Raw genomic sequence first — 24,697 nt, forward strand, 5'->3', positions numbered from 1 at the left:
TACCTATTGTCTATTGTAGTTAAAAGTATATAACTCAGTGTGACTGCAAAATAAATAGTATTTATACAGGTGTGGAAATTAAGCCACAATATTAATCTAAACTTTTATTACAATGATGTTAATCAAAGTACTATTTTTTGAAATATAGTTACTAAAAATGATTTTAGAAATTAAACAGAATCATCAGAATCTCTATCAATATTTATATTAATTTCATTTATATTTTTCTCTTAATTAACCACATGGCTACGGAATTTACTTGAAACTATTATATACGCCAAAACTGAAACTCAACTTTTTTTTAATTGTTGATGTCTAACACAATTCATTCCCTTTCACATGTTTACAAAATTGCGGTTGAAAGACTGCTGTATGGCTACAAGTCTTTCGCAACTTTGCTACAACTTATTTGAATGTAATTAACCTAATTTGATTAGTATAGAGTAGTACGGAAAGTAAAGAATCTCAATGCCATTTTTTTTATCGGTGTCTGACTAAACATGTATTGTATAGGTAAGAAAATTTCGCTATCTTTCAAAATAAGTTCCTTAAACAATTCACATAATTGCCAAGTATTTTAAGCCCTTTTTAAAATAAATAAAATAGGCGTTCTTTCTAAAGAGCTTGAACTAGTAATTGTGAAAACGGTTTTCCAATTAAATTATTTAATTGGTCTAGGATGAGTCACTATTTTACTTTCTGCTAAAGTATACACTAACTATTATTGTAGAATGCACTGCCTGAGTACAAGTACGATACTATACCATATAATATGTATCTGGGTTGTTTTTGAAAAGTTTCAGTATTAATCACTTTAAAACTAAACGTGAACTCCGACTTAATAACTAACCTCCATTGGAATATATAATTTAGTAATTTATTTAATTAATATTCGCATAGCGTTGCACAAACGGTCATGTCGAGGGGAAATCCACCACCTTGAGGTTACCAGTCGGATTCAACCCGTGCATTGAACTTATTTTCATTGCCAAGCATAACAGTACACCAAACAATTAATTTTGATTGTATATAACTTTCATGACATTATATTTGTGATTTCTTTTAATTGTTCTCTTGTGTAGTCTTGATATTATGAGAGGTTGCAACCAAGTTTTATCAAAATTTTTGTATTAATCATTATATTCTAGTTTTTATTGAAATAGATTTAAAAGGTCGTCAGGCGACAAATAAAAAACTGGTTTCCGAGAATATTTTTTATAAATATAATAAATGAGAAATATAAATATCAAAAGTAATATCCTACATTTCCTTTCAAAATGTGCATATTAATATCAGTCGCAAACGTCGCATTCATTACATAGTATAAAATCTAAACAGCTTACTTATAATAAAAAATCACTAAAATAACTAACATTAAAGTGTATTGTAGTGATACCATACACAATTAAAAATAGTAAAAACTATTTTAGCCGAAATAACTATACAAAAAACTGTAGTATTCATAAAGTATTTTAATAATCTGTTTACATTGAATTCTTTGTATAATCTGTGTATTATTTATACATTTATAAGAGTTGTTTACAAAAAATAATAATGTCTTTCGTTGTGTTATTATTATTTTTCTGTGTATTAAAAGCAGGTATAAATGTTTAAAATATCAATTAAGAATTAACTTTGAGAACGTTAATTATTTACAAAAAATGTTTTTAAATTGGCACATAATTACAGGTTATTCAAACATTTTTGTTTCTTTTCCCAAGTATTTTCATAAGGTTTTTCGACATGACGTAAGGTTTTTCAGCGGATCCGTCATTTCTTTCGCAATCTTCCACTGTAATGAAACAAAGGATGATTTCCAACGAGATATACAAATCATTATTACATTCTTGTAGATTAATTGAGATATACACCACACTGTACTAGACTACAATAAATTGCTTTCATATATTTATAAATTTCAAGAAGACAGCATCGATATGAGCGGCCATTTTTAATAAAAGAAAGTCACTAATTGCCTTTTTGGCATTAAATATACGAGGATAGGTGGGGAGCAATGAGGGTAGCCAGACTAAATATATATTTAGGATGTAATGTAAGAGACATTGGAAGGCAATAACAGTCTTTTGTGGCTTGGGGGACGATTCCTTGTAGCATGGAGTGACGGCTCAATGAGACTAGGCCTTTAAGTCGAAATCCCGGCTTGGGCTGTTACTCAATACGCATTTTGATTGGTGGGTGTCCGGGAATGCCATATTTTGGTAGTTCGTAATTATATATTAAAATTAGGGTAGACTCATTTAAAACTTCGATTGCATTTATAGATCTTGATTATAATAAACTAAACCATAGTAAGTTAGAACTTGGAAATTAATGCAAGAGATAATGACACATAGTAAATTACTTCATAGAAGCTCCTTAGGAATGATGTGTTCGCCTTCAGTTTATTTCAATGTTAGTTAAATATGTGACTACATTCTTTTTTATAAAATGTAGTCCTGCTGAGTTTCACCTATTCTCAGATCTGTGGTATTTATCATCCAAATAGGTGGTAGACCCATCTTGACCTCAATAGGCGATGAAATTCATCGTATGTAGATATCTCAATATAATAATATAATATAATCTATTTGTGCTTTCATATAGTGTAACTAAGTTTCTTATGTTCCATCAAAATATACTTACGAAAGCAGAGGAAAAGTGTGTCCACAGCCATGGAGTATACATTAAAGAATATAGTACAAATGAGATAGGTGGCTACGCTGAGTATGATGGCGGGAATGTAATTGTAATGCAAGCGTTCGCCCTGCGTTACTTCGTACAAGTAGTTCAATTGAAGGAGATAGTACACTGCGAATCCCACACCGATTGAAATCAGCAATTTAGATAAGAAAAAGATGAAATCTGTGACCTGAAATGTTAACAAAAATATATTGTAGTAATTATATTTTATGAAAAATGAGCAACAATAGATTTGTTTTAAATTATTATAGCATTACCTTATCTAGCACCACAACTCTAATAATATTCCTCATAAGTAAAGAGAAAGCGTCTCTTGCGCTGGTGCAAAAGTTCTTCCCATGTACAGCGCACATAATGTAAGCATTTTTATTGATGAACTTGAGGAAGTTCTCCAGACACCAGAAGAAGCATTTGCAAAAACATAAGATGCAGCGGGTGAACGGATTGTCGAATTTCTTCACTTTGTGATCAATGTACTCCAATATGACTCTTATTACTCTGACTATAGCTATGATTAATGCTCCCAAAGCAACAGTCCCGAGGTGGTAGCTGGAAATGTTACAATATTTGCCATTTACATAAATTGTAATGTAATAATTTTGAAAGTTTATTTATTATTTTATTGACTAGCTTTCAATTGTTTAGACTTATTAGCGTCTACAGTTGAAGGTTTTAAAGTGTCCATATAAATACGAAAATCTCTTGCAGGTTCGTTCCACATCCACAGAATAGAGATAAAAATCAATAATAATGATAATATAAATAAAGAGCAAAAATCTAAGATAAACTGAAATCGGATTCAGGACAAGAATTTTTTTTGATGGACACAATTCGTAACATTATTCGGCATTATTACTACTTTTGCCGGTCAGAATTGATAAAAGGAAATATTCACTTTATCTCATTAGCGAATAATAACAGATTAAGGATGCCTTTACATGTATATTTAGTGTGATAAGCATGTACGCGTTGTATTATTAACTGTTTCGTTTATTCTACGACTTGGCGTCTTTTTGGAATAGTATCGTTTAAACTTTGTTTCTGCATGTACACTCTTCTTTATTTTTTTTACAATTGTTGTGTCTCCCTGACAATACTGCGGTTGAAAGAGCGCTATGCTGTTTCCATCGAACATAGCATCAGTGCGTTAATATTGGATATAAAATTTAACATCATTTCGTACCGTAAGGTTCTGTAGATGCCCGAAGTGAGAGTAAAGAAGGGTAAGTCGCTTTTATGAGGCGTCCAGTACCAAGTGGAGAAAGTGCTTGCAAGCATCATGTCTGCCACGCCGCTGATGAAGAACATCGTCCAGAAGAAACCAAGCAGATTAACAACTGAAATATTTTCCTGAATTATTTTAATTTATACTTTACAACAATATATCATTGAAAAAATCACACTATGGCATATTTGTTAATGATTGCAATTATTAATAGTACTCGAATGGTGAAGAAAAAAAATATGAGGAATTCGATTTATCTTAGGACTTAAAATCCAAAAGATACTTGAAATTCACAGAATACTCTGTAAGTAGAGGCCTGTGTTTCAGTATTTGGAATATTACAATCCAATTCCAGGGCGCGGTACAGCGCTACCGAAACCGCTGTACCGCGCCCTGGAAAAACGACAAGGAGGGGCAGAGGAAAATAAAGCATGAGCATCGTCGCCTTAAAAGTTTCGGCGGATTGATGGAATGGTGAGGCCAATACTCCCCCCGCCTCGCCACACACATATGGGTACGGTGCAGCGGTTTTCGGTAGCACTATAATATGAAAATCACACGTCTTATTGCTAAAGTAGAATTAATTAAGTAAGAAGGGATACTTTGTTATTTTTTACCAATATAGCAATAAACAATAACTCACGGTGCATGTATACGACGCTATGCGGGCCATCAATACCTATGAAGTGGCAAGAGGCCAGTCGACAGGGCTGTAAATAGCCAGAGCCCGGAGTGGTGTCGTGGCATTTTAGTGTAAAAGTTGAAGGCTCACAACTGACATAGTCCTAAAAACATTTGTAATATTGTAGTATCAAGATATATAAAAATATTAGACCTAACTAAAATAACTTATAATACAAGAGTTCCACGTAGACCAAGTGCTTAACAGATTTTAGCTAAATCACGAGTTCATAGACCTTTTGGCGTGTTTTACATTGACTCTTGTTTAGTATTTAACCGTGTGTGTTTTCATGATTACGAAGATAAGCTCATTGGTACATCCAACAAGAAAGATATTTAAAAGGTATTTTTTGACAATCAAGAAGACGATGATTAACAAAGACAACTAGTGCGCCTTTTAAAAAGTAGACGCATGTAAAACCATCTATAAATTTCTTTATAATTATTAATGCTCACTACAATGTTCTATTTTTTTAACAAACAGCCAAAGTACAGTTAATTAAATACAATTAAAAATAATTACCACAGCTGGTAAGAGTTTAAGTATTATATATCTGATAATGTACACAACAGTATGTTCTAATCTTTGTAATCTTTGTGTAATGTAGACTCTACTTTCGATCTTTCTAATCTTTGCCTTTTAAAGACGGAATGAATTACCTCAGTGTAGGCCCCGCTGCAATCACAACGGGTGTCATTTTTCAAGTTCACGACCCTAAAGGCCGATTCGCCGATAGACAACAAGTACATTAGTACCAACACTCCGTAAGCGATCACTGCGCATTGGATAATCCACGGGAATATTGGAAATAGTACTGTCGATTTAATAGCTGTTACCGCCCTGAAAAAAAAAAGTAAATTCAAAATATAGTATACTTTATTCGCCGGACAGAGTTAGTATAGACTTATTCAAGAACATTTTTGTAAGGGAAAGGGACAGATGATTGTAGCAGACGTCAGCATTCGTAAAGAAGGTACTTTTCCTTTAGCTGCGCGCAAATATAATGAATTGGGAGCAGCGTAATTCTTTAAAACAGTTTAATTTCTTTATTATAGACTGCTTGTGATATTTATAAGCTTCGGAAATTGTTTCCCAATAAAATAGAAACAATATCCCCTAACACACTTTTTGTAAAACTGTCAATGGAGCTTAATGTTATAATATATAACATAGTTGCAAACATTAATAATTAACGTAACAAATATAGTAACGAATAGATTCATAGAAGTAAAATACATTTTACTTCCATGTAAAGACGTGCTTGCCTTGTTACAAGTGAACTGTATGATAAGTAGTGTATAATTTAATATTGGCTCTGCAAATATAGCATAATTTAAAAAAAATTGCAACACTAAAATGTATGCAACAATAACAAAAATTAATTGCCATTATCAATCTTTAATTAAAAAATTCGGCTTGAAGGATCATTTTGTTGATTACTAACTAGTTAAGTTTAAGTTTTATATTATTTAATTTCATATAACACACTATTTCTGTACGGCACTAAGATGAGGTTAAGGTGGCCGACCATTATGCAGAGATGCATGTAGACGTTATCGATATACCGCAACAGTTATTTACAGTAAAATAAAGAAAATGTATAAACATAGTGTTTTTAAGATTTTTTTGCTTATGTATAATAAAAATAATCTTTTTAATTCTATTGTACTTACCTACTTCCTTCTCGTATTAGCGCAATAGCGATAACAATCCGGCTTCTTAAGAATATGACGATAATAAGTAAAATGGCCAAGACGATTGCCAATATCACTAGTATGGTCATCCAGGTCTCCTGTTTCGTGAATATGGATTGCGCGTACCCCTTCAGGTTCGTCGTTTGGACAAGCGACACTGGATTGTCGCGGTAGTACACGTAGTTTTTGTAACATAAATATATAGCTGAAAATAACGTTTTTAATATTATATATCATCAAAACTCACATTCATTTTAAGTAGATATAGACAAATCGATACTCATTACTATTAATGAGACGTTCAACGAGTTAAAGAGAGGGCTATGCTCGTGATTTTTTACAAGATCGAATAAGGAATAAAGAAATCTACGGATTGGCAAGTTAAAGTAGCGATGAGCAGGTCACATAGCGCGTAGAATAGATGGTAGTGGGCCTTTAAGGTTCTCAAGTGGACACAGGATACCGACGACCCACAACGTGGAACGAAGACTTTTGTTAAGGTCATCGGAAAACTCTGGATGCAAGTTACCGGTCATATTGGAAATCTATTGGAGTAGCTAATGACTAGCAGTGGATGTCTTATGACTGAAATGATGATGACGATTTTGAATATATTTGATATAACTATTGAAAATATTTAGGGACACAAGAGATAATTAAGCGTACGTCAAGTGAAATGTCAGAAGAGCCCAATTAGATAAAATGTTGTATAAAGTCAAACCACTGTAACAACGCAACCTCTATATTGAAAAGCGCTTATAATTCAATTAATTGTCAACCGATAAAAGTATTGTTTTTTCCTCAGTAAAAAAATATTCATTGCCCTTTCAATATGGACATGGAATATATTTATTTATTTATTATCCATAAAGGATTACTACAGTGACCATTCGTGTATGTCGTGAGACGAATGACAGCAAATTCCAAATTGTTTGTAACTATTATCAGATTGAGTTCCTATGTTATGACGTTCTTCAACTTAAATCTACGAGGGTCCCAGACGAGCCCTGGAAAGAGAAGTAATAATCGCAAAAAAAGAACATTTATTGTAAGTAGTGAAAAAGGTTTTACCAATTTTAGAAAAGATTTGGCGGTTATATAAAATAATCTATATTCATGAAGGGAACACACAATGTGTTACGCAAATTCATGGAAAAGTAAAGAAAACTTACAAAAGCCCAAAAGTACGTGTAGTCCAGCGATGGAAACCCAAACGACAGGCGCAACAAGCCAGCGTAGCAGCAAGATGTAGATGAAGCAGATGATGACCACCCCCACGACCGCACCCGCCATGTACCACCGCGACTGCACCAGGTCTTGAACTATTTGCGACGATAACTGTCAAGAAATATTTGGATTTCAGCTAGCGCTTTATTTATATTACATACGAAAGCGGTGAATACTTGTGACAGCGAGTTATATTTTACTTAAAATTTAATCTTTTTGGGACAAGGTATACGCTTCTATAATATCTCTGAAACAATTTTAAATTGATCAGCAAAAAAATTCAAAGCTTAGGTTAAGGCAAGATTTATTAATAAAGCCTACTGCAGATAAAGGTGCCTAGGGTTAGAATCATGCTGATGTTCACGTGACAAATAGACAATTTATACGAGGAAAAAATTTAAATTTGGCATCAAAAGGGTAACTATCGAGTTTCTTGAAAGGTTTATCAATGGAATCAACGATCCGAATCGAGCAGTAATCTATGTATAAAAATATATTCGAATTTACGTTGTATCAATACCTTGACTTTTTGAAAGTGCTTGAAAAAGTCTTTTCGAAAAAAAAAATATATATATGTATATATATATATATATATATATATATATTTATACATATACATACACACATATCATTAAAACGTAAACAAAGCATGTTTTGTTAAAATTGAATTGGAGACAAAGTTTTACAGATAAAATTTTCAAGCCCAAATATTCTAATCAAACTAGAAAGGTATTTATTACATCATAAAATATTTTAATTAATCTACATGAATAAAGCGGTGCTAACACATAATCAATACAATAAAAAGTACGTTAACATAAACATGCAAGTACTTAACTAAATTACATTTGAATAGCGTTTGCAGAACATCCTATGGGGAATACGATAATTACTAGACTAATCATACTATTTAATGCTAAATATTAATTATTTTTTTACAATACGTGCGCTTTTAATTTCAACAAGTGTCTCCAGAAGTTAAAGAGAACTTCATTGTTATATACAATTATCCCTGCGTCACTTCTCTTTATAAACTATAGAACTATTATGTTATAGTAGCATCGTCCATTAAATTATGGTAGGAATAACACAAGGAAATTATAAAAAAATAGGTTTTGTTACCTTTATAATCACGTTATATCTTAAAAGTTAGTTATAAGCATTCTAACTCATTGCGCGCTGGCAACATGATTTGCGTAAAATAATTAATTTCCGCAAATTACGTTTAAAAAGGTTTTGTATATATTGTTATTAGCATGAAGCACTGCAAGTGCAAATGAAAAAGGTGTACACTACCTGATCGAATTGTATCAATTTGCGGAGTTGTTCGAGCACCTGATTTTCATCCAGATTTGCCAAATTGTCGTTGATCTCTCGAATAACTTCCATCGCCTCCGAGACGATGGGGAAGCATCGGCCCAACACTGCGTCAGTACAGGTCAAGCATATCCCGGTGTTAGTTTAAGAATCATTTTATAATCAAATTTATTAGTAACGTGAAATATTTATAAGAGCGCTAAACAAGAGTTATCGGTTAAAAGCTGTGCACATGCGGAATGGGTTATTTAGTTGGGTTAATCTACACGTGCATGTACTTGGCCTCGTGGCTACCTACAACGTGTGTCTCCCGCTCGTCGGACGTGAAGTAGTTCACCCAACTAGCAGCAATCCAGCCAATGTAAGAGTCCAGTGCGGTCGCACTGTTTAGCAAGGACTTCTGTGCCTCTCTCGGGTTCCTGACACAGACCTGGCCCCCGCCGTCGCCGGTCCATTTGGACTGAGGATTCGTGTCCTTGCATTGTATCGTGGACAGGTCGCCGATGCAGCGGAACAACACTGAAGCGCATTATCACATCTGATCGCCGTCGGTTAGCATTACGGTTTAATATAAAATCATGCCGTAAGCTCACCGTAGTACATATTAGATATTAAAGCCAAAATATATAACAACAAAAAAACATCTTTAATCACTAACACTGCACAACCTAGCGGAAAGTTTTGTAATCACCTGGTTGACTTCTCAAAACGTAACCGGCGCATTTCCCATCATTTATGTTTTGCAAGGCCTCTGTGTGTGTCATTGTTTGTATATTGACGTCATCGGTGCACACCATGTTGGATCTCACTTGCTCGAACGAGGAGGCATTGGTGATTCTTGCGTGGAATACTATCGTTTGGTCTGGACATTTATTGACGCATATCTGCAACGATAAATCATTCAAGTGTTAAAATAGTAAACTTTCGTAACGAGAATACCATTATGTTTCTATAAAACAATATTATAAAACCATTATACCCACAAGAAAGATGGGCAATGTTTCTTACCCGCAATAGTTTCCCATAACATTTAATAAACATTATTAAGCAATCTATTGTTATTACGTTCGTTCCCATTCTTTTTTATTTCTACAAGTTTTCTATTGAATCCTTTCTCGACAGTCATTTCAAGTTTTTTTTTTAAAATTAAATATATTAAATATGCAAACGCGTTTTCTTATTTGAAACATATCTAGATGTTATCATAGCCAAACCAAAGACAACGTTTTGTTTTATTTTTTGCATCGTCTTTGTACAGCGTCTCTTTTATAATGTTTTGAAACGAACATTATCTTTTAAGGAAGTAAGTGCATATACACAACTTTACGTTATAAAACAATATACTAGAGTAATTACGTACTTGCTGAGTAGGGCATCCGGTAATTGGAGTCCCTGGTGACAGGCATCGTGTGAGGTCGAAAAACATCAAGTATTTTCGGTCCTCGAGGCCGGAGTCCAACCCACATCGGTGACCCTTCGAATCAATAGGAGCTAACAGTTTTTCCACATTGCCTCTTGTTATACCTACAAATTAATTACAATTTTTTATTCATTCATTTTATACTAAAAGCGAAGAGTCCTTTCTCGCAGTGATTACGTAAGGATCAATGACACTTGATATATATTTTATTGATTCAAACATCATCAGTACTGTAAACTGAAATACAACTACCACATAAAATTCATAAAAATTACATTAAAATTTATAAATATTCGCCATTTGATAGCAACCGGTCTCGTCGGAAAAGAGGTCGGATCGTATATCACAGGGAACGCCAACCCCGCTCATACATAAATAGATAGATAGAAGCGTGCTGGAGTTTCTTCCGCCACCGCCACTCCCAGCGCTAACTTTTCAAAGTGGAAGTAGTGATGTTAACCAAGCAATAGCAACCGATCAATCTGAGGTTCGGCCCTCTCGGGAGTCGTCCCTTTGTGTCGCAGTGCTGTGGGAATTTTTTTATGCACTCTTTCCTCATCTTATTTTCAGGACAGGGATATACACCCTCCTACTTTCACCTTCCCTCTCTCATTCTTTACAAATTCTATCATAAAGCATACATTCAACATACAGCATTCACCTGCATTACATTTACGCATCGCCTCCCATACCTCGCCATACTTCTTGTTACACGGTTTTGTTTTAATTATGGGGGTATTTATCGACATCTGACAACAGAAGCCAAGAGGGTCCTTGAGCCTGGTCACTCCATAGAGTGTCCACCGAAGCGATCTAAGAGTAAGTTATTAGTATGTAGAAGTCCTAGCCGAGGGTCTCCGGGAGCCCTCGACCTTCACTACGGTTTTTCGATAGGTGCCCTGTGTGCCCTACCAACCGAAACTTGCAGAAACTGCAAATAGCCGGGGCCACAGAAATTTACTTTTAAATAAGTGTTGTTTTAATGTACTATATATGTATGTATATATTAAGTAATACTATCATATTTTAAAATGATTTAATTCGTCCGAGCGGCTTTGAATTAATACAGAATTATTCTCACCCACACATATCAAATATAAGCTTTGACGCGGTGTTGCGAATATAAGCATGTTGACGTAACTTATTTATTCATTTATTCAAATTATAATTCACTTTGGATCACTTTTAGTTATCATAGGTGTACGTCAAGTGAATAATGCTACAAGAGTCCGATATGATAGAAATTGAATCAAATAGAGTCTTCTCTACAATATCATTCATCAAATTAAATTTTGTGAATATGAGGTTTTTAAATGCACCCTAATTCGAGAAGCGCTCACAACAAACAGAGACAAATTTTTTCAGTGATTTTTTTAACAGATATATTTAATATAGTAGTTAGATCTATTAAATCTCAGCTGTATTATCACACTTGAAGTTTATAGTAAAAGCGTACACACTAATTATATAAGAGGAATTCAGAAACATCAAATGGTGGTACCATTGGTTTTTAATTTAAAATTATGTGACAAATTACGCGAAAGCCATTAATAACATTAATTTAGAAAGGTACGAAAACAATTGAACGTTAATACACTTACTGTAATATCCGACGTATCCCCATACTCCTAGGAACAGGATGAAAACAATCAGCCACAAGATGTCGGTGCAGGACCGATTACGAGTTGGTCCGCTGAAGTCCGGTTCATATCGTATTGGCTCTCCTACAATGGCATGTATTTTAATAAAACGGCATATATTGAAATTAAAATTTCATGTCATCTAACCATTAACCCTGTACGGAATTATAAATACAATTGTTTTATTCTAACAATCTCAATAAATATATAATATACAAGTTTTCTAAATTAAGATTTTTGTATTAATCGGACCAGTCTCGCTATAGTAATCGATTGAGTCGAGGTTCAGTCCACTCGAGAACTCCAGAATCGAAATACTAAACGCGTATTGAATTACAACCCAAACCGTAGTTTTTTAATTGGGGCCTCGATAAGGTCTTAACCAGTTACTTAGTTTCACCGATTGAATCGATCGAGTCAAGGTTCAGTCCTCTAGGGAACTCCACAATGGGAATATTATCCACGTAGTCAGGAACAGCCTATGCCTACGTTTGGTTTATGGTTCCTATTCCATGTGTACTCAATAGCGCCGAACGCTCTAAACATAAAAGCTTTGAGGTTTCCCAATTTTATAAAATATGTTACGAAAAACCAATGGCAGTAGTCGGGCTTTAAGGTTCTGGAGTGGAGACCATAAGACCGGCAAGCGCAGCACAGGACGTCCCATTTACAATTTGAACCTTGTTAAGGTTGTTGCAGGCCGCTTCCACAGAAAAAAGACTACTTTTTGGAAATCTATGGAGAGAGCCTATGTCCATTAATGGACGACCTATTTTTGAAATGATGATAATGTATATAGTTTAATTACTTATTCGGTTGATGGTTCCGATGTAATCCGAGTAAAATGTATATGAAAATATCGCAAACAGTAACAATCCGTCAATAACTTTAACGTAAGTACAATGGAAGAATTAATTGCATGATGTTTGCTTTGTCATCGGTACTTATATACGTATTTCAACAAAAGGACAACTTATGCCAATGATTCATAAGTACATACTGGTAATCGACAAGCATAATCAAAGTTATTAAAGCTTTGTAATTTCGTAAAAATACCCACATCATTATAAAAATATATTTTAACGATGATTACGATTGATCTATTATAATGAAATTATTAAACGATAAAAATAAAATTGAATTGAAATTGATAAAATAAAATTATTATAATGTATTATCTATAATCTCAGATTTATATAATTATGTAGGTTATATAACCTCAAAGAATATTGGTATATTAATTAAAATTACTACTTTTCTCTTTGGGTATATTTTGGTTCTGGATAAAGTGTAGTAAAAATGTTAGTTTTGAATTGATAAAGCGTAACATTGCCTATGACGCGTATACAAACATGTGGGTATCCGACATTGATAAATCAGTAGCATAAAGTTATTAATATAAATTTTAATTCAAAAATCAAAGACAATTTACGTACTGGATTCTTTTGGTGGCACACAGCAATCTCCACAACATCCCATTATTCAGTATCAATGAACGCATAACATGTGTAAAATATTCACAATACAATCAATACTATTTTAACTTTATCACAACGTCACATAAAATTTTGCCTGAAAATTATCCAGGGAACTTCTATCTGATATGACCACTCGAGTTCTTATCAAATCGATATAGATATTGTTTATTTACAATATGATAATGAGGATTTTAAAATTACTCAGAATTTGTGTTTGTCTATACGCGGTAAAATTTTGACTTTTTTTGCAAAGCCCACGAGATAAATATAAAAAAAATTTAAAAATTTATAGATATCTATATAGAAGCGCAAGAAATGTACAATGAATACATAGTAAATTAAACTAAGATTTAACAATGATTAAATTTACTAAATCCATTAAATGTCAAAAAAAAAAACATTTAAAATATTATGAAATAAGAATAGTACGATAGCGAACAAAATGTTTCTTTTATAGGCGTGCTTTAAAATTGAAGTTTCTGTTCATAATATCGTAAAGTAAATAACATGATGTATTGAAGTCAATAATATCTTCAAACTATTTAAAAATTATTTGCACAAGTTTATGACACTGCTGCTACGTAATTTAATTACAGATGTGAATATATTTTTAACCTGCGCTAGTTTTTATTTGATTTTAGAACACGTTATTTTTCGTACACAGTTTATTTAGTAGTTTAAACGACCTCGTATGCGCGCACGATAACGTCAGATACAATACTGACTGCTCTCGCGTACGTGATAAAGATCTTTTCACATAGGTGCTGTAATATAAGTGACATTTGTCAATTATTTAATATATCCTACCCACGCCGTTTCTATCGGTTCATGATTATTTCAAGAACTTTTTAGCTCTAATAGACCTCTGGTACACGAACAATATGTCCAAAAAACTAATAGCAGATATAATTAATTAATGTTGTATTAAAGTTATAATAAGGACAGAAATCAAGTTGACAGACGAAGACAGTTAACGCGTACACAGATTTCATCTACGTACGAGTTAAATAACAAATATGAACGTTAATAAGAAATGCTTTTCAATTACTTTTAATATACATTAAGAAATGGATACAATAGAGAAATGGATAAGGTAAGTCTGCTAAATAAATGATCACAAAATGTTTTAGTATAATATCTATAAGAATTCAATAGGTATGCTCTATGCTTTGTATTAGACGTGTGAATGGGCTGACGAGTGTTGTTTACGGTGACGGTGGCCTTATTTATGTCTGTAGATCCGAGATCATCGCATCGACGCACTCTATCCGGAGTTACAATATTGAAATAAAGACAATATAGGGTAAATGGTTCTAGATGTAAAATCTTTATACGGGTAAATGTAGAGTTCGTTTATTGTCATTTAATATAAGCTTCTTCCTACATAAAAGCAATGAGTTCCGAAATAATTAATAACGTAACGATTCAAATTACTACATATTAAAATGAATTATAATTAATTCTGTCTTTGCAGATTTTGTACTACCAGAAGTTATTGGCCAAATTATTAGAAACACGTGTAAAAGAATTAAAGGACTTTGTTGACAGATATGTTAAACATTTACTTTCTTTAAAGTCCTGTATGCAAAATATAAAAAATGACAATGATTGATGCATTGTTCTTGCTTATTATTTCTTTGTCACCACGTCTTGTTTTGTTCGTCATAAGTAAACTGCACGTGATTGTTGAAACAATAACCGATACCATTAACTTCTCAGAAACAACGGTCTCTGATTTAAAACACAGTATTGGGATTTAATTTTATTGCAATGTATTTGTATTTGATCTGAGTTATGTTTATGTTGTCATTGGAATACTTAATACGATAACTGTATATCACCAATGCCCTTTACTCGCACGTAAAGCTTAGTCGCATTACTCGCTATTGACCACCATTCTATGTAATTACTGCATTCCGATACTAACGGCATGATTATTGTAAGAATAATTAAAATTTTAATGTTTTTTAATTAAATATATTTAAAAAATACGTCGAATACTCGATACCAGATAACTTTCCCACTTCTTTATTTTTACAATACATGTTAAATTTGTTTAAATTAAGGTCCTTTTCATATGGTTATAAATTATTAAAGGCCTCAATATGTGATAATATAATATATATTTATGAGTCAATCAAGTTGCTTCATACGTGTAGATTTTTACCATCATTCATGTGATATTGCGTAAATTTTTTTGTATTAAATCTTATCCGATAATGAATAATTTTAAAGTAAATAATTCTATTTCTATTTACTTATTATATATATATATATATATATATATATATATATATATGTGTGTGTGTGTGTGTGTATATATATATATATATATATATATATATATATATATATATATACAGTTAAACGTAATTTTAGAAGTATCAGAAGTATAGTATAGTATTTTTCCTTTCGAACGAATTATCATTACCAACTCACAATGTTACTGGAGTTTCAAAACCAAGAGACAAATTTACATAGCAGCCATTTGAAAATAGTTAAACTATTTTTACCTAAAAATGTTTACACTAACACTGAAAGATCGTCGGAAGACGATGAATGATGAAACACTATAAAACAAGAGCGCTTCATTGACATTTCATCACTGAATCGCATAAGTAATATCGAACAGTCTACTAACATAAAGGATTATTTATAAAGTTATAAATATGTTGGGACAAATGCACCTTTGGGTAAAATGACTTCAGAATCTTCAATCTTTCGCGTATAAATACGTGCGACGTGTCTTGTATGTGGCAATCTCCAAGGGCTTAAAATAGATAACTGATGACGTGTTATTTTAACGAACGAACTGTCTTTTATTTCTTAATGCTTATAAACAAACTTCATTTTTTATTTTTATCTTAAATAATACTTTAAATTATTTAATAAAATAACCCTATTCGATGTTTTATTATGAATTCATAATATTCATAAATAAAAAATCTTTGTTGATTGTAAATTTATGTTGCAATAGCTTAAAAACACTGCTACAATAACTTTGTTATAGAATGTTTGATTACGAAAAATGTTTAGAAATAAAACATTAAAGACGAGGCGTTATTCTACGACTAACTCTTCACCACAGATTTCAAAAGCTCGCCCGCATTTGGCTCAGTTCCAGCCTTTGTTGTCAGTAAGGTCACATCAAAATTGGATAGATTCTGTTCCAGATTTTAATGTTGTATCGTCTTTCCGTACGGAAATGTTTTGGTAAATATTAATAATAAATTACAAATAAATTAAATTGTATAAAAGTTAAAATGTTAAACTATAACACGAATACTTTTTTGTTTTTGCTGTAAAACAACTAAAAGGCTGCGTACGAGATTTCTTCATGAGATCAAAGGCTGGTCACATAGCGCGCAGGACAAATAGTAGCGGGGTTTAAAGGTGCTGAAGTGAGGCGACCACTAACCGGCTAGCGCAGTGTACATATGCGCCCCGATGATTATCCTTGTCGTCAGGAGACGATGGATTCAGGCCGCTTCCAGTCACTCCCGTTAGAAATCTACAAAGGAAGCCTATTTCTAGCAGTGGACATCTTGCATCTAAAATGAAGATGGTGACAAATGGAAAGAAGTCAGCGTAGTGTAGTTAAAAAAATTATATTTTATTTCATGAAATCTCGACGTTTGCCTGTTGACATTTACAGCTTCACCCGGTTTGAGTTGGCAAAGCGCTGAAAGTGCCGAATCTAGGTCTCATTATATTAATTAAGCTTGAGGGCTCTTTGCGAGACGCGGTAAAGGCTGTTACATATTCCACTGGATGGAAAAGCTGCCAAACTTAAAGATCGTTTAAGTAGGTGTCTATGGTGACCGGGTGCAAGACTGGACGTTTTACTCTATGATCTAAAGAAAATTACAGCAAACGGCTGACCAAAGTGCATAACCAACGAAAGGACCAATTTATTGTTAGCACTATGCATAGAAGTTAGATTCTCACGATGTACAGATAAAGAGAAGTGTCACAGTACGGCAGCGAACATCGTCACCTACTCGGGGCCTCATTGGCAAACTCACAGTCGTTCAGCGAGCCATAGAGACGGCTATGCCTGATATTTTTCTACGAGAATGAATCGCGAATGTGAAGAACTGTAGACGAACGAATCAACATAACTTAGCGAATTAGCAAGTGGAAGTGACAGGCTACATAGCAAACAGAACAGATGGGTTAAGATTCTGATTTGGAGGCGCAAGATGGATAGAAGCCGTTGTTAAGGCCGTCAGAAGACGCTGAACAAAGGCTGATTGCCATTGTTCCTATTTGAAATCTATGGGAAAAGCCTATGGCCAGCAGTGGACGTAGGACGGCTCGAATCATGGTAATGTTAATGACAAATGAAAGTATTATTATACTCTCATAATTGTCAGAGAACATCGAGCGGAGATTGATGCAGAGTTATATTACCTCATGGGTATAGAAATTGTTAATTTACATATGTTGGGAAATAAAGAATATATATTGAGGGCAAGAATATGACAGTTAACAATAAACGCGGAATAGTTGTGTAAGTTTAGTTTACCTAAAAATATTAAATATAAAACTAACTTTATCCTAGCAGTATAAACTCTCTTTTAATGCAATGCTAATATTTAAGATGTGGCTCAAAGAATATCGATATAAATTTATTACGATAGCCATTAACGTTATTAAAACAGCTTGGTTTTGGTGCATTGATTTTCTATTTATAATAAAATGTAAATTCTGAAACGAACAGAAATTAAAAAAAAATTATTCACATGTGCAACACATATCGCATAAAAAGAAATCTTTAATTTTTACAATAATAGAGGGAACTACAAATAAATATTTAAAGTCAAGTGTATAAGTAACAAAAATGTTAGATGGAATCCTTAGACAAGCTGACCTCAATCCTACTGGGATTTGAAACCACAAGAAATGAGTACAAGCTTACAGAACAAAATGACTGAATCCGGCGCATTGGTTATGTGGTCGACGCGGCTCTGCCGACGCCAGGTTGTTTACTTTTAATATTGCATTTTATGATACATTTTTGCAGCAATAGCACTCGAGTTTCATGCTATTTCACGCATGAAACTCGAGGCAGACACTAAATACAAACTTTAGAAATTCAATCTTTAGTATATTTGTGACTTTGTTTTTAATTATTTTTTATTACAATTATGATTCCATTTTTCATTAGATTTAAATTTTTATTCTAAATGAAACTGTAATTATTTATAATTTGCGATTGATAATAGAGTCATACAATATTGTGCACTTAAAACAAAATATCTTCTATATAATTATATGTATAAGGTTTTAAGTTTTAAGGAATTAACAAGGACTACAATCTTTGTACCATATTTTACAAAATTATTTAGTTTATGTAGTTGACATGGCTTGTCTTCTATACATATAATTGAATGTTTGTCTGGATGTCTTTTATAGGATCGTAAACATTTGATCACGTGATGTTATTTAGCATAATTCTTGTGCATGAGCCCATGGAGGTTTCTAAGTTATGACTCTAAATTAATTAAACACTTGTTTCATGTCTTTCCTTCAAATTGATTTTAGTTGCTGGCGCACAGGGCACGGCTACTTAATAAATATGCGCTGGATTTCAAGTTACTTTATCTACATTATGGTAAAAGCTTTTAAATATTTTTAAAAGGTTGTCTTGGATAAAAAAAAATAGAATTAAATCCACGTGAACGCAGCCCCAGCGAATGACAGACCAAAAACTTGCTGCTTTTGGCATGACAGTTCGCAGAGCCATCAAAAACAAAGGCGTCCTTGAGACGAAGACAAATCATGAAAAGATGCAGTCATTGACTAGTAAGAGTTACAATCCTGACCTGTAAGACATTCAGATAAAAATAAGTGGTAAATGTAATTATTAATCTTAAGAACACAAGAAGAATCTTGCTTCACGGTCCTTATAATTCACGGAGTTACGTGAAAGAATCTATTATCACGTGTTTAAAGGATATCGCATGAACATACTAGCATAAGAAAGAAATAGAAAAAAGTTTATTTAATATTACATTTACCAGCTGTACCCCGTCCGTTTCGCGAACTTTTTGAAGTCTCCCTCAATCCCCTTAGAGAGTGGAATTTCGTAAAATCCGATCTTAACTAACCTCTGCTCGTTAAAAAAAAAATATTTCTGCCAAATTTCAAATCTCTAAGAAGGCTCCAGAGATAACGTGATAAGTACATAGGTGAAAATCTCTTTTATAAATAGATATTAATAATATTTTTAACTTGAAGCAAAAAAGAGAGTGAAACATTTATATAAGTTCCTTCGTTAACATGGCAATTAATATTCTTAAACATGTAAGGATTAATAACTATTGCAACTAAATTTTTCACTTTACTTCCTTCCTTTTTAATAGTAACAAGTATTTAAAAAAATATAATGATTATTTAAAATAATCACGTGAATATTTTTCATTCATATTTAACGTTTTATGTGAACAGTGTTTTTTGTTTTATTTTATTTACCAATCACCCCTTGATATAGGTGTAAAAGCTTTAAAGTGGTGATTGTATAGAAGTTCTTTTTAGCAAAAAGCGCTTACACGTGTTTCCAATTACTTTGTATAAAGTGATCTTTCTGTTTTTTTATGTTGGAATGCATCATGTCAATAACTTTTGGCATTATAAGTCAGGCAGTATAAGTAAGCAGGAACAAATAGTAAATAATAATTGATTTTAGTATGTAATGATCCAAATTTTTAAAACAATATTTCTTGCTATATCATCATTACGTTATTTATTATTACCATTACATTACACATACATATTTATTGATACCATTAAAAGGCAAACAATTTTTTTACATGTTATTTTTCCAAAGAGATTACGCGAATCTTAATTTTTTATGATATTTATTAGAAATTCAAATTTTATCTCATTAAGTAAATATATCTTAGAAAATTACTTCATCTAACACACATGATGTAACGGGATATTACCTTTACCGGATTGTATTTCTAATCCTATGGCTTACTGTTATCATGTGTAACATAACTCAAGCCTAACGTAAGTTGTAGTTCTTAGTATATAAGCTAAAGGCAAGCCTCTTTAAGACTATTTGACTAAGTTGCGACTACATAACTACTAACTACTAGTGCTGTGCAATTCATTATGCATTTGATCTAAAAGAAATACGCAAAAAATTAAATTTAACGTTAATATTTATAACTCTGATTTTTATATATTTAAGCGATTTTATATTTGTTACTAAAACTTAATATTATACACAAATTAATATGCGAAAAATACCACATAGATAACCACAGAAAAGGTCAAAGTGCATATTTTGATTGTTGATAAGACATTATTCTTTTAAGGAGTTCTATTCAAATAGCAACCAATCGACCTGAGAATCGGCAGTGACAGTCTAAGCCAAGGAAGTAGACCTTGGCGAAAAAATTGATTTTACAGAGGTTCTTCAACTTATTCAGTTTATGGAATGTTCGTTCAGACGGTCTTAAAGACGAAAAGTAATATGTGACGGCCGTGCCTAGATAGATTCCTGAGAGCTTAGTTACTATAAAGAATGTTTCGGCTAAACGCCATGATTGTTCAGCCGCAATTCAGCCTCCGTAGAAACCATAAATGCTATTAATTCTACGAGTTAGCGTTCAGTAAAAACAACGGAGTTCACGCCTCTACTATAGCTCATGTATGTTGCCAGTGATGACTTATGGTATCTCTCATCGGGCCTCTTTGGCAAGCTTACATTCGCTTATCGACCCATAGAAAGTTATATACACATGCTCGGGATTTCTCTACGATATCAGACTAGGAATGAGGTGGCCGAAAGTAACAGACATAGCCCAGAGGAATGACAAGTGGCAGTCCGCAGATCACGTATCACAGAGAACAGATGGCCGCTGGGCCTTAACTTTCTACTATGGACACCACGAACCGACGAGTGTAGGGAATTACTTGCAACGAAATCTGTGGTGGAGACCCACGCCCAGTAGTAGACATTCTACGGCTGAAATGTTGAACGATGAATACATTTCATTAATCGTAACAAACTTTTTCAGTTAAAAACAAAGTATTTTTTTTATTTATCTGCATCAATATTTTTATATTACAAAAAAATACATGTAATGGGGACATGTCAATTTACATTGAATTGTTTTCATTTAATCATACACCGATGCGTGTAGGTTTTCCCGTTTGTTGGTAAGTCATTATTGTATCTCTCACGCAAATTCTTTAATAAGAATTAGTCCGAAGCGGGATGATAAATAAATGTTGTCTTTTCTTTTCGTTTCTTTCATTTACCAAGTAGGAAGCAATATGTTTAAAAGATGTACATGGGGATAACGGCAACATTTTATGATGTAATTGACAAATAAAAACTATATTATTTAAGTAGGTTAAATTTGTCTACGTTTATTATAATCAGAAATTATGTAAGCAATTGTCGCTGTATAAAATAAAATTCGCGAATTGACTTTAAAATGTCTAAAATACATATGCACAAGTTGGTTTAACGTTACATTTTATATTATTATTAATAAAGAATTAAATTGGAATAAGTACAATTACCAATAATAATTAGCAATATTCTGTGATGTTATATATTATAAAATTTCAAAACATTTTTAGAGGTTTTTTGTTTTTCTTTCTTCATTTGCTTTTTTCGGGAAACTTTTATTAGTATTCATAATAAATAGATATGTCATCGTATGTCATCCTCGCTTATTGTAAAAATCTACATTATAGTAACATAGAAATATCAAAAAAATAATGTTATGATTTTCATTATATTATAATTTCATTATAAAACAAATAGGTTGTTTATTTTGATTCTTCTACGTCATGCAATAAGTTAATTTTGTTCTCATCCTATGCCAATGGAGAAGCATATCAATCAAGTTAACAACTTCGGCCTACAACCAACTTTTGAAAAACGACGAAAACAAATACCCCTAAAACTACGTGGAGTAGAATATAAATCGGAAAATTTAGGTAGCCATCGAAAAGAGCAATTGTTTAAAGCGAGCAAATGATTATATTTCTTTACTTAAGTTCTAAACGTTTAAAACTGTCCTTTGTTGTTGCGTCCTTTCGACACGAATAAAAAATACCAATTCATTTTTTCTCAAAAACTTTATTCTTTATATATAAACATTGTGGCATTTTTGTATGTGTATGTAAAAATATTCATCGATCTATTTTCGATTAAGTATTTGTTTTTAAATAATAAATTCGACGGGTGGAGTGCCTTCCATTCTTGCTTTTACAAATATTTTAAAATGATATCCTTCTTCTGCTATATTTTCTTTAAAAAGTTGGAATTCGTTTTTTAATCACTGTGTTTTTTAAATTTTTTAATGGAAACATTTTTGTTTACACAGATAAAATATAGGGAATAGTTACAGCTAAACAAGACTTAAATTATATTTTTATAAATATAAAACACTCACTTTTTTTAAAAAAAGAAATACAAATAATCAGTATTATCTCATTTTACGTACAAAATGTAATGTTCCCACTTTTGGGACAGTCGCCTATTTTGACAGACATGATTAACTGTTAAACTGTTCCCCCTCGCTGAAATTACACGAACAATGTTGAAAACAATATATTATTTACTTCTTTGAGTGGTTTTTAGACCATAGGTACTTGTTTTCTCTGTGTACCTTTCACATCCGATATATGAAAATTAGTATAATCAATGACAAACGTATATATGGAATATCTTTACAAACAACAACTACATTTTTTAAATATTGATAAAGAAACCTAAAACTTACCATAATCCTTGCTCATTTTTAAAATTTATTTATAGTTTCATTCATAAAAAAACACAAATGTTTCGGACTCTACCAAAAGGTTGCTGACTATTTTCAAAACAAGTCACAATCTTTTGTATTATTATTAATTTCACTTCACAATTGAACACAAAGAGTGTTTAATGTAAACATATAAAATTATAATGTAAGCGAAATCGGCACAGTGTTTCCATATTTTAAAAAGATTAAAACTTTGGAACAGCCATTTATTTACAAATAAACGTAAGTGAAAGTTTGTAAAGTATAGCGCACGGTTTATTTAACAACACGTCCGATGCACAGAACAAGGCAATAGCGACTGCTGATTGGGTGAACGGCTGAATCACTTTACTCTTATAATAATGCAAGAAGAGCATAGCTGACGGTCGTGGCTACTCGTTGACTAGATTTCCACGGGACAATATTTCGAAACCATCTCGTTGACGCCCCAGAGTAAATACAAAAGAAACCTTTGTACTTCTTTTTTCTTGAATGTTAACAAAACAATTGACAAACTAAAACTGCTTAACACATTTTATGACCAGCAAAATCTTTAAAAAAATTGGTTTGTTTAAGCGTTTTTAAAATTATAGTTCTTCGTTATTTATTTTCCATTGTTCTATAAAAAATTACAGCAAAAATGTAAAAAAATAACTTTAAGACCAAAATTATATTTATTTGTTTTTTATTTAAACAATAACTAGTACAACTGACGCCGGCAATGTATTTAAATGGAAGAATAAACAGAACTACGCGCGTACGGTAGATATATTTGTGTATAAGTACATATAAAGTGTCGTTGCTGTACAATGGAGACACCATGTTAATACCAGCTGCTCCTTATCTAGAGCAACAATAAGCTCAATTAAGCCAGTTACATCGTCGACGTTTGCTGGTATAAGTGAAAACTATTTTTAGTCTGTTAGAAGAGCCTAAAGTTTTCGACTCTTACACGAAGTCACGTCTACTTTTGCCTGTTTCGTTGTTGTAAATTCGGAGGATGTCTGCCTTATTTTCTTTAATTATTTCTGCGAAGTTTCTCGTTATAGTTTATTTGGTAAATTAAGTATCTTTTCTTTCTATTGTGTTTTATTTTTGACGAGAATTAATTAGTTGATTCGGCGTAGTACTATAGAATCAAAAGATTCGATCTCTTCAAATCGAAGATTACCTCATGGAACTTTCACGAAAAATATGTATTTAACAATGGACATTTCAGTTTATAATACAAAAATTCTTTCACCTCACAAAATCCAAAGACACTTTTGTCTGATAAGCCTCTGCCGTTAGTCATCAATTATGAGTAGTTAGATATAGCTTATTTAAATAACGCTATTCAGTTTTTGATAACAGTATCTACATGTGTTTACCGGTATTTTATGACACCTGATTACGGGCTTTGCCCATTTGAAGGCAAATATAACAAAAACAAATATTATTATGACTCCACAGGAAGAATTAGGAACCTTGCTGTAAATAAGATAATTTTTTTTATGCAGAGATTTTACGTTGTCGCGTACATCGAGTATCAGATATTTTTA

At 32.4% G+C, this 24,697-nt stretch overlaps 1 protein-coding gene across 4 annotated transcripts; it reads right to left on the reverse strand.

Moving 5' to 3' along the window:
• Positions 1-1,209: 1,209 nt before the first annotated feature.
• Positions 1,210-23,469, reverse strand: Ctl2 (Choline transporter-like 2). Of its 4 annotated transcripts, none has more exons than XM_068772307.1 (14): positions 23,139-23,469; positions 11,867-11,989; positions 10,206-10,369; positions 9,537-9,729; positions 9,140-9,364; positions 8,825-8,952; positions 7,474-7,639; positions 6,281-6,506; positions 5,267-5,447; positions 4,569-4,710; positions 3,884-4,037; positions 2,958-3,249; positions 2,644-2,869; positions 1,210-1,792 (listed from the first exon to the last, which is right to left on the reverse strand). In XM_068772307.1, exons 1-14 carry the CDS (start codon positions 23,152-23,154, stop codon positions 1,695-1,697), a joined length of 2,334 nt encoding a protein of 777 aa, XP_068628408.1. In that variant the 5' UTR covers positions 23,155-23,469; the 3' UTR covers positions 1,210-1,694. The 4 variants fall into 4 exon arrangements, with proteins under 4 accessions (XP_068628408.1, XP_068628407.1, XP_068628410.1 ...); XM_068772306.1 differs by lacking the exon at positions 23,139-23,469 and adding an exon at positions 13,342-13,503; XM_068772309.1 differs by lacking the exons at positions 9,140-9,364; positions 23,139-23,469 and adding an exon at positions 13,342-13,502.
• Between the last annotated feature and the right edge of the window lie 1,228 nt (positions 23,470-24,697).

The sequence above is a fragment of the Battus philenor genome, unplaced genomic scaffold, assembly GCF_028537555.1.
Source record: "Battus philenor isolate CCGP_79_NKW_IND1 unplaced genomic scaffold, ilBatPhil1.0.hap1 SCAF_5, whole genome shotgun sequence".
Classification (NCBI taxonomy): Eukaryota; Metazoa; Arthropoda; class Insecta; order Lepidoptera; family Papilionidae; genus Battus; species Battus philenor.